This window comes from Chinchilla lanigera, unplaced genomic scaffold (genome assembly GCF_000276665.1).
Source record: "Chinchilla lanigera isolate Chin_1 unplaced genomic scaffold, ChiLan1.0 scaffold00016, whole genome shotgun sequence".
Classification (NCBI taxonomy): Eukaryota; Metazoa; Chordata; class Mammalia; order Rodentia; family Chinchillidae; genus Chinchilla; species Chinchilla lanigera.
In genome coordinates this window covers 10749445-10760912 of record NW_004955417.1, presented here as the reverse complement: position 1 = coordinate 10760912, position 11468 = coordinate 10749445, and the positions used below count along the sequence as shown (strand labels likewise).

Here is an 11468-nt window from a genome sequence, read left to right as displayed (position 1 = left end):
AATTTAGTATTAAATATTTGAGACATACCAGAAGGTACAAACAATGAGCACTCCTGTGAAGCCATTACCAGTCTAGAGAACAAAATGCTATGAAAGCATTTGAGGTCCTTTCGTTTTCCATTAAAATCCTTCTAGCGCACCACTAACTTGAAATTTTAATTATTATGTTAATACATTTCTTTATGATTTGATAGTATAAATGCCCCTAAACTTATACTGTCTCGCGTTTTCTGAATTTTATAAACGCAGGTTTACAGTATCGTTTTCTCACCTTTTGTTTAATCTTGCTTTCAGACTATCTACGTTAGTAGATATAGCACTAGGTTTTTTGTTTTTCTGACCCAGGGTCTTGCTATGTAGTTCAGCCTTGAACTACTGGCCTTGAACTCACAGTGTCACCCAATGATCCTTCTGCCTCAGCCTCCCGAATGCTGTGATTACAGGTGTGCTCCACGCCCGGCTTGATACAGCACCAGTTTATTCCTTTTGTCTGCTATGTACCATCGTTTACTTATTGTGTAGTGGCAACTGTTTACAGACTTTGTGCAACGATAGTGTGTGAAAATCTTCATATTTGTAGGTCTTTGTGCAAGAATTTTCCTAGCAGAAGGGGTCGGCATATGCAATTTTCCTTGTTATTTCCCAAGGGCTGTGCTAAGGGCTTGTGCCAATTCGGAAGACCAAGCCAGCTGCATTCCAGGTGCTTCAACGCTCAACACCTGATTCCCCGTCCCTCTCCTTTTCATACTATTCATGGCATTTCACTTATATAATTTTTCAGTTTTTCAATTAATCCTCAGTATTAGCCATAGTTTACAAGTGAGAAAACAATCTCTTCGTTTGCTGAGACAAGTTTTTCTTTTTAAAAAGTGTCTTATTTTTCAACCTCGTTTCACGTTTTCTTTTCCTTTTTTCCTTCCAGAGCCGCAGAGGTTGCATTTCGGAGTTCCCCTGCCGGGCACTCAGAGCCCGCAGCATTCTGTCCCGCCTCTCCCAACGAAACCAGCTCCACCCAGCACTCTCGGAGGTCGGCATGGCTCCGAAACCCCGAGAACGACGGAATTTGGACCACTGGACACCCCGTAGGCACCTCCTTCCCTCCTTGTCCCTCCGCGTTCCGCGAGCGCCCTCCGCCGCGCTGGAGGAGGCGGGGCCAGCGAGTCCGGGCCGCTAGACGCGTCGGGATAGGCCGAGGCTCGGGGCGCTAGCGTTGCAGTCACCGGAAGTGCTGCCGTTTCTCGCTCTCCTGAGCCACTGTCTCCGAGGCTGGAGCGCTGCCCCGGAAGTCTGCCCCCGTCCCCCGCCCGCGGCAAACATGGCGGTGGACTCGGCCATGGAGCTGCTATTTTTAGACACTTTTAAACATCCGAGCGCTGAGGTAAGGCTTGGCAACGCGATTGCGACCTCGTTCCTCGACGCGGGGACTCTTTAAAAAACCGTTAGGAGCCCCGGACTCGTCCCGCTTGCCGCTCTGAATCCTCACGCGCACCGCCCACCGCCCGCCTGGGTGTGAGCGCCGCGCCCGGGGGAGGGCGGCGGCCCCCGCGCGTGTGTGGAGCTGGCCGCTCGGCTGGCGGTGCTTATTTGTACTCGTTTTCTCGGGTTACTTCGGGAGGGGTGGGGGCATGTCGGCAGCCCGTCTTTGACAGTAGTGCAGGTTTGAGCCGCAGCTCGCGCTGCCTCGGGTCCCCGAGTTGCGACGTCTCTCCTGTCCTTTGTGACGCTTTCCGGCTGAGCATTGTAGCGTCCTCAGTTTGTCGTGCAGCTTCAGTACTTCGGGGGAGGATTTCACACATCGGGGCATGAGATGCTTATATCTGCTTTTCACAGAGCGTCCGAAGCAGGGAGAGTTGCAGAGAGGATTGTGGTCGAAGCTGTCTGCACAAAGCAGAAACGTTGTCTTGTGGAGCGGCGAGGGTGGCAACTGTGGACCAGTCTCTGGACCAAATTACGCGAGCGCCTCTGAGCGTGAAAATGGGTCTACCGTGCTTCAATTGAATGTAGCTAGTGGAAGGTCGGCCAGAAATGAACTTTTATCAGACCACAGAGTCATTGCGGAAGAAAGAAAACACAGCCTGTTTTTCTGTCTTGACTGAATTTATTGATTTAGAGAACTGTTGTTTTTTCAGAGGTTATTTATTTCTTTTTGCATTTTGTGAAGAGTAGGCTCCTTGTTAGTAGGAATTGAATTTAGGGAGTTGTGATCTAGTTATTTTTTTCTATATTGTCATTTCTATCCCTAGTTATTATTTTTGGCTTTTTTTTTGGGGGGGTCTTTTTGAGACAAGGTTTTGCTCTGCAGTTTAAGTTGGCCTGAGCTCACGTTGTAGCCCAGGCTGGCCTCGAATTTGCAACGATCCTCCTGCCTCAGCTTCCCAATTGCTGGAATTACAGGCGTGCTCCACCATGCCCGGTTTATTTTTGGCTTTTTGGGACAGGGTCTCGCTTTGTAGTTCAGGCTGGCCTTGAACTCACTTTGTAGCCTCGCCTGGCCTGAAACTAAGGCCGATACTCCTGCTTCAGCTTCTGAGTGCTGGGAATACAGACGTGCGCCATCATGCCTGGCTCTGTATCTTCTTTTTGAGGCAAGCCTTGCTGAATTGCTTAGACTGGCCTCAAACTCGTGACCGTCCTTCCTCTGCCTCCCAAGTAGCTGGGATTACAGGCAGCCAGCAAGAGAGTGTTCTGGGGTTAAGCTCCTTGAGGATAGGTAGTATATTTTCTTGTTCTCGGCTGTGTCTTCAGGGCCTAGGATAGTACCTAGGAAAAGATAAGTGGCCAATAAATATTTTGAAAATGTTTAAAATACCCCCCTTTTTTTTTTCTAATAGAAAGTGACGATATGGTTAGTGGTTGATAATGTTGACCTTTTAATTTATCTCATGGCTTATAGGTATGTAAAAGTCAAAAGTTGGAGAATTTTAGGTTAGCATATCTTAGTGAGGGAATTTGTTTGTAGCCTTGTGTTGCGTGTGGGTCAGTTGGCACTGTTCAGTGACTACTATACTTTTTTGACTATAATCCCAGCTAGGCTTTAGGAAAATTACAATGGCAACAGTGGCTATATCAGAATAAACCTATTGTATTTAGAAAGTTTGGCGTTCATACATCCATCATTTATTTAATCTTTTTTTTTTGTCTTTTTGAGACAGGGTCTCCCTGTGCAGTTCAGGCTGGCTTGAGGTCACTTTGTAGCCCAGGCTGGCCTCGAACTTACAGTGATGCTCCTCCTGCCTCATCCTCCCGAGTGTTGGGATTACAGGTGTGCCCCACCACGCCCGGCTTCCCCAGTCTTTTTTAAAATTTTATTTTATTTGCCTTTTTGAGACAGAATGTCATTATGCAGTTAAGGCTGGCCTTGAACTCACTTTGTAGCTCTGGCAAGATTGAACTCATGGCGATCCTCCTGCCTCAGCCTTCTCAGTGCTGGGATTACAGGCGTATGCTACCACACCTGGCCTAAAATTTTATTTTGAGACAGGGTTTTGTTAACTTTCTCAGGCTGCCTTGATTTTGTGATCTCCTTTCCTTAACCTGCTGAGTAGCTGAGAATACAGCCGTGTATTACCCGTGCCCTCCTTCATTCATTTTTAGACAAACACTATGTGTTTGTCTAAAAGACTGTGCAGTGATTGGGAAGGAAATATTCACCTTCTTGTGGAGGTATCTAGAGAGGGTTTAGTAAAGATCACATTTGGAACTGAGTCTTGAAGGAGTAAAGATTTATGGGAGATACAAATACTGAAATGTCTTCAAAAGGTTTATAATTATTATAGACTGGGTTTACAAAATTTGTCATGCAAATTAGAATGTGATGAGTGTACCAAGAGGTACAATGGAAATTCCTTAGAGTTTGTCATCTTGTTTTCAAAGTACTTATCAGTAGCTGACATTTTAGGAGGACAGTTGATACTTACTTAGTTCCCTTTGTGAGTATTGAAGGTTATGTGATTTCAGAGGAGAGAAATCTTTCTTTCTTCCCTAAGTACTGAGGATTGAACCTAGGGCCTTTATATTGAGCTAAATCTCTAGCCCTTTTAATTTTTTTGAGACAGGGTCTTGCTAAATCCCTAAGTTGCCCAAGCTGGGCTCAAATTTGTGATTCTCCTGCTTCATGCCTATCAGTAGTGTTGGGATTACAGGTGTGCATCATGCCTGGCTGAGATTACTCTTTATTTGAGAATATTAGGGAAGACTATATCAAGTTTGGCATGTGAACTTGCTTTTTAGTGGAATGGGGACGGTTTCACAGTTGTAGTTAGGAAACCAATGCATTCTTTTTGAGTAGTAAGTCATCTGTTGGGTTGTACCCAGCCAGCAGTGTGAAGTGGCATCAAGGCAGTTCAAAGCCAGCTTGTGGACTGAATGTCCAGTAGAGTGTAAACTTTTTTAGAAAGTGGGTAGATTTTGAGTAGGCAAATTATATGATTAATAAACTGCATTAGGTAAATTAATTGGTCAGTAATACCTAAAATGGTTCAGAGAAAACAGAGGTGATAAGATCAGGAAGAAAAACTGAGATATAATGAAAGTTTAAGTTACCAAATGGGAAGTAATACTTGTTAGCATTTACTGAGTAAATTGTGCCAGATGCAGTGCTTTGGTTATTTAAATAAAATCCAGGCGTGGTGGCACATGAGCTTTATCGGGAAGGCTGAGGCAGGAGGATCACTTTGAGTTCCAGGCCAGGCAGGGCTACAAAGTAAGTTCAAGGCCAGCCTTAACTGCATAGTAAAACCCTGTCTCAAAAAAAAAAAAAAAAAAAAAAAAAAAAAAAAAACAGCAAAAAACCCCTCTGGTCCTTCCATCAGTTTTGCAAGGTGATTAGTCTCATTTTGTAGTTAAAGAAACAGCAGGAGAGGTTAGGCAATTTGTCTAAAGTGGCATCGCTACATTCAGGTACACCGACACCCCATTTCCTAACTCTAAAACTGTCATATTCTGTCCCAGTGGGACTAAATAGGAAGGAGTATATACAAGATACATTTTGGATACAGAATGATAGGATGACAACAGATTGTATGTAGTTAAAATGATAGAATTGTAGAGACTAGAGAGCTGATGGGACCATTCATAGTAATGGAAAAGCGTGGAAGTGCTTTTTGGTGGGAATAAGGTTATTTTAGGTTTTGATGTGTTTAGTCCTAAATCAGATAGATTCCCTAGTAGGAAGCTGGGAATCTGTTTAACAATTACTTGCAGTTTTGTTTTCTGTTTTGTTTTTGGCTGGAGTGCTGGGCATGGAACCTAAGTCTTCATGCGTACTAGTTGGGCATTCTACCATGACCTACCCTCTCAGCCTTAGCATTTATTTATTTGTTGAGACAGGGTCTTGCTGTGTGTAGGTTGGCCTTGAACTGGAAGTGGTCTTTCTTCCTCATCCTCCCAAGTGCTGGCATTACAGTAGTGCCTGAACGCCGGGCTCTTAACAGTTTTGTATGAGAAACACTTTTGAAGGTGAAAGTGTAGCTCTAAGAGAGGTAATACAAGTAAAAAGAAACAAAACTCATTGTCCTTCCTTTCAAATGAATTTCTAATCTGGCAGGGAACAACTTACTAAAGTTTCGCAAGAGGAGTCCTTAAATGAGTGTGCGTGGTGCTATATGAATTAACCAATTTCGTTTGTGGTGTTTTTTGTCTGACTTCCTGCCCGCCTCCCTCCCTCCCTTCCTCCTTTCCTTCCTTCCTTGCTCCCTTCCTTTGCACTAGGAATTGAACCCAGGGCCTTTACAGTGGACTACATGTGCAAACCCATCCTCCTTTCAAATTTTTTTTTTTTTTTTTTTTTTTTTTTTTTTGAGACAGGATTTCAGTATTCAGTTAAGGCTGGCCTCGAACTCACTTTATAGCCCATGCTGGCCTTGAACTCACAGCAGTCCTCCTGTTTCAGTCTCCTGAGTACTGGGAGTGCTGGTATACACCATGTCTGGCAAAAAATTTTTTGTGTTTTTTGTCTTTTTGAGACAGGGTTTCACTATGCAGTTCAGGCTGGCCTTGAACTCACTTTGTAGCCTGGCTAGCCTTGAACTCATAGCAGTCCTCCTGCCTGCACCTGCCAGGTGCTGGGATTTCAGGCATGAGCAACCACACCTGGCGGAAAAAATTTTTGAGACAAGGTTTAAGTCACTAAGTTACCCAGGCTAGCCTCAAATTTACCATCATGTGGGCCATTGGATGTAACTGCCTGGGGCTCAGGAAAGAGGTCCTAGATGGAGATACAGATTGGGGCGGTCTTTATGGGAGAAACAGTTCAATTTTTTGGTAGGTCTGTGGTTATGCTTAGCTCCTCTGTCCTACTTTTCTCCTCCATTTTGCCCTTTAGTCACAGTGAACTGCTTGTGTGATTGCTTGAATTTTCCAAGTTCTTGTTTGGATTCCTTTCATGTATGCTTTCTGCCTTTGCCCAATGAATCTCTCTTTGCAGATGTTTTCCTGTGACTTACTTAGCTCAGGTGCTGCTACTTTTAGGAAATCTTCCCTGTTGCTCTTTTTGTCTCCCTAATAGATATTTCCTCATAATACGAGCTAAGTACCCCTCTGTGTTTTCATAGCATCAAATGCACATCTGTATTTTTGCAGTTTATCTGCTGGTACAATAGATTATCTATTCCTTATAGGGTGTGTCTTATCTTTGTTTTCTCAGAATCTAGTATAGCTTGGAACATAATATACATTTGATAACTGTTTAAAAATTTTTTGTTTATTTATTTATTTTTTTGGTACCAGGAATCGAACTGAGGACCTTGCACTTGCCAGGCAGGCAGTTGTGCTGCTGAGCTATATCCTCAGCCCTAAGATTTTTTTTAACAAAAGTGGTAGCAGTTATACAGAAACTTGAAAGGCTGCTTGAAAATCCTTAAGTAGTTCTTTCCTTTTTTTTTTTTTTTTTTCTAGTTAAGGTCCACAGTGATTATACCCTAACTAGTAGTAGCAGTAGTAGGAGATAGGGTGGAGGAAGATAGAGTTGATAAACATTTATTCTAAGTTTTATATATATACACTGTGAGGCTTCATAACTTCTGAGTCACTTTCCTCTGGGCTGGGACAAAATACTTGATACCTGCAATTTAAAGGTGGAGAAGTTTATTTTAGAACGTTTGGTCCTTTCATGGTCAGCTGCATGGTGGAAGGGCGAAAGGGCCTGATCAGGGGAAAGCTGTTCTTGTCCCTGGGGGCCAGGAAGAAGACAGAGTAAGGAGGACCTGGGGAAGCAGATGTAGTACCCGGCCCTCCCAGTTCACAGCCCCAGTAACTGCCTCTGCAACGAAACTCCCCATGTCATATTTAGATATAAAGCCTCTATGGTTTAAAAAGGGCTTGCCTGTGAGTACATGAGGCTTTTTTTTGGGAGGAGGGGATGTAAACCCTAACATTTTGCCTTTTAACCCCCCCCCCGGCTCATTTGCATCTCTTTATACAAAATGCATTTAGTTCACCTCTTAAAGAGTTGTGAAAGTCCTAACAATTCTACCATTGCTGAAAAGCCAAGCCCAGTTACCTCTGAGACTCAAAGCTAGCTCTTGGCTGTGAGCTCCTGTAAAAATCAAAAGACAGTTAAACACTTCCAGCATACAGTGGCACAGGATAAGCCTTCCCATTCCAAAAGGGAGCTATGGGGGATAGAAAAGAATGGGACCAAACAAGACCAAAACCCAGCAGGGCTAACATTAAATTCTGTAGTTTCATGTCCATTGTCCAGTACCTGGGGCAAGTTGCTGCGAGTTGAAAACTCCAGATGGCTTGGGTAGCCTTTTCCCTGGCTGCCCTTGGGCAGGCTGCTCTCACTGCCTTCAGCCTTCCTTAGCAGACAATCCACATTCCTGTCTTATCCAAAATCTTTTGGTCTCCACTGCATCTTCAGCTTCACACTCACTGCCCTCTTAGGGACACATTGCCTGGCTTCTGAGACTTAGTTCTGAAATCTTGGTGGAAGCCTCCCTGATCCCACACCTCTTGAATTCTATGTGCCTGTGAAACCAGCACCAAATGGGTGATGCCAAGCTCTGCAGCCAGAGTGAGCAGTAGCCTGGCCTCCTTGAATCATGGCTGCAGAGGCCTGGATGGCTCAGCTCTGGGAACTCTTTCCTAGCTGTCTCAGAATGAGCTGAGTTCCCTGGGGCTTTCTTCTCAGAGCAGAGTCTTTCACTTTTAAGCATTATAGCCAGTGAAGCGTGGGGTCTTGCTGATTTCTGGAGTGCCTGTGAGGCATCTTTCCTGTTGTCCTGTTGTAAAGGCTTTATGTATTAACCTTTTTAGTGACCAAACTGTCCTCTCCAGAATTTTTATAAACCCTTGTTTTCAGGCAAAATTGAGAATTTAAAATCACTCAGCTCTGTTCTTTACTCATGATTCCCAATGTAGACCTGGCTCTAAATTCCCACTAGTACCCATGCCACAGCCTAACCTTGGGTTGCTTTGACATTTCCTTTGTCAGGTTAATTAGTTCACCAACCTTAACCTCAGTCTCCCTCAGAGTTTCAGGATGAGCAAAATGTAGACAAAGTTTTTGCTAGAAAATAACACACATGGTCTTGAGTCTAGCTGCCAGTGGAGTCCTTGTTCCCATCTGAAACCTCCTGAACCTGGTCCTTATCATCTGCATTTCTGTCAGCATTCTGGTCTTCCTAGTTCTGACAAGAATCTGAGCTCTGACCAGGATCTTCCATCGAACTTGGCTTCAGCATTCTAGTTGTTTTTTCCAGCTGGCATCTCCAGACCTTTTGCAAACCATTTCCAGAGGCTTCTAAAGCATGTGGTCAGGTAGTCACAGCAACAGCCACATTTCTCTGGTACCAAAGTCTTTGAGACAAGGTGTCACTATGTTGTTTGGGCTGGCCTTGAACTCAAACTCTTGGTGATCTTCCTCCCTCAGCCTCTTGCGTGCTGAGATTATGGGCTGGTGCCAAAATCTTAGTTAAATTCTTGTAACTGAGTTACAACTCCTGACAGCTACAACTTCAGGCAGGAGAGGTTTATTCTGGCTCGTGTTTTAGAAGTTCATGCTTGCATGGGGGTCACCACAGGGGAAGGGCCTGGGTGGAGGAAAGCTACTTGCATCGTGGCAGCCAGGAAGCAGAGAGAGGAGGAGGAGCCAAGAGGGAGATGCACACTTGCAGGTTGCACCTCTTGCCTCTTCCAGTGAAGCCTCACTTCCCAGCGTCACACTGAACTGTGTAGAACCCCCATGACTCAGTCACTTTGCAAAAGCCCTGGCTGTGAGTGCATGAGGATTTAGGGGTGCCTCTAGATACAAACCTTAACAAATAAGTCAACCTCTGCATAGTAGAGTAAATAGAAGAGTTTGTTATCAGAAGGAAGTATAAAGCCCGGTGTGGTGGCACACACCTATACTCCCAGTACTAGGGGGCTGAGGCAGAAGGATTGTCACCAGTTCGAGGCCCCTTTGGGCTACACAGTGAGTTCAAGGCCAACTTGAACTATATATATAGCAAGCCTGAACTACACACATAGCAAGACCCTGCCTCAAAAAGCCTAAATAAATAAATAGAGGGAGAGTATGGCACCAAAGTTTAAGACAAAATGTTTCTTTTATTTATCTACTGAAACATTTATTGAATGCCTAAGGTATCTTTGTAATTAGGATACAAGTTCTGCTGCTATAACAAGAGTCTGCATAATGATAGTTTTACATACATAGAGTTTTCTCTTTCAGTAATCTGGATGGAAATAATTTAGGGCTAATCTAATGACTCTATAGCCCTATTTGTAATAGCACATCCTGAAAGACATTAAACTCTTGGAGTTAGAAGTGGAAGGAGAGTCTGCAAGTCTGAACTTTCCCTCTGAGGACATGACCCAGACTTTCCTGCATTTCCCTTCACAGCTCACTGGTGGAAGGATATGTTTGCATTTACTTCTGGGGAGCCTGGGAAATAGTCTAGCTGACTTGTACCCAGCTAAAACATCTCTAGAAGAGAAAGAAATGGGTACTGGAATACAACTAGCAGTTAGTCTCACTCTGCGTGTATCATGTTTTATGTCTATTAAAGTTTAAAGTGAATTAATTAATTTATTTTGCAGTGCTGAGCTTGTGGTTTCTTGAACCCAGAGTTTGGTGCATGTTAGGCATGTGTTCTACCATTGAGCTGTGCCCATAGTCCCTAATATACATTTGAATAGTGGAAATTATTTTCAGCTATTTATACCTATATATTTAACTTCATGTTAAAAATGCCAGAATAGTTGGGGCGAGGTGGTGCACATCTATAATCCCAACTACTCAAAAGGCTGAGGCGGGAGGATTACAAGTTTGTAGCCTGGGCAGTTTACCAAGACTGTCTCAAATTATTTTTTCCTTTTTTTTTTTTTTTTTGAGACAGGGTCTCACTGTGCAGTTCAGGCTGGCCTTGAGCTCACTTTGTAGCCCAGGCTGGTCTCGAACTCCCAACGATCCTCCTGCCTCAGCCTCCTGAGTGCTGGGATTACAGGCGTGTGCCACCATGCCTGGCTAGACTGTCTCAAGTTAAAAAAAACACCACCACAAAGGGCTAGGAGTCAGGCTGGGGTGTTGCTAGCATTCTAGGAGGTTGAGGCAGGAGGATTAGAAGTTCAAGCCTAGCTTAGGAAGCAGCAATTTAGTGAGCTCCTCTCAGAATTTAAAAAAAGGAGCCAGGCTTGTTATCACATGCCTGTAGTCTTAGCACTTAGAAGACTGAGGCAGGAGGATCACTGTGAGTTCAAGGCTAGCCTGTGCTACATAGTGAGCCTTTGTGTCCAAAAAAAAAAAAAAAAAAAAAAAATTGAAAAAAGGGCTAAGAGGGCTGGGGATTTAGCTCAGTGGCACAGTGCTTGCCTGGCAAGCATGAAGTCGTAAGTTCAATTCCTGCTACCGGAAAAAAACAAAAAATAGAAAAGAAAAAAGGGCTAAGGATGTAGGTCAGTGTGAAGACCCTAGGTTCAGTGATTAGTACTACAAAAAACAAAACAAAGCAATGAAAGGGCTCAGAATGTAGCTTGTTGTGGGTTTAATCCCCAGTAACACATGGAAAAAACCCCCCAAATGTGCAAATTTGCAAAATCATCCTTCATCACATTTCGGTATTTCAGGCACACTGACATGTCGCTCTTTTGCTCTGTTGATATGGATGATATCCTTTGCAATATGAAGAGAGCTTCACCCTTTCTAGAGGTAAAGAATGTGACACATTTTTCTCCTGGTAATTTTGACCACCAGGTAAAATGATGGTTCACTGAATTCTTAGGAAATGATGTAAAACAGTCCAAAAATAATGTGAAAATTCTTTTTTATTACTGACCATGAGAGCTGCATTGGTCTTATTCTGTGTCAGATGTTTCATAAAGATAAGTATGTATTGACTATAACTTACACCACCCATTTCTTTTATTATGGTAGACTCTCAGTTTGTGGATTTTTAAAAAATTTGGCAAGGAAGATATCTCAGCTGTTCAGTATGTAAACGGCTTCTCTGATTTCTTTTTTTTTTTTT

At 43.6% G+C, this 11468-nt stretch overlaps 1 protein-coding gene across 3 annotated transcripts in view; it reads left to right on the top strand.

Annotated features, from left to right (window-relative positions):
• Positions 1 to 1104: 1104 nt before the first annotated feature.
• Kiaa1429 (KIAA1429 ortholog) overlaps positions 1105 to 11468 on the top strand; it is a 69681-nt gene continuing 59317 nt past the window's right edge. For 2 of the 3 annotated variants that reach the window (XM_005381810.2, XM_005381809.2), the window contains exon 1: positions 1108 to 1378. In XM_005381810.2, the coding sequence (XP_005381867.1) occupies positions 1316 to 1378 (63 nt within the window). In that variant the 5' untranslated portion in view covers positions 1108 to 1315. Of the gene's footprint in view, positions 1379 to 11468 lie in introns of all 3 variants that reach the window. The other variant, XM_005381811.2, reaches the window with a different exon arrangement.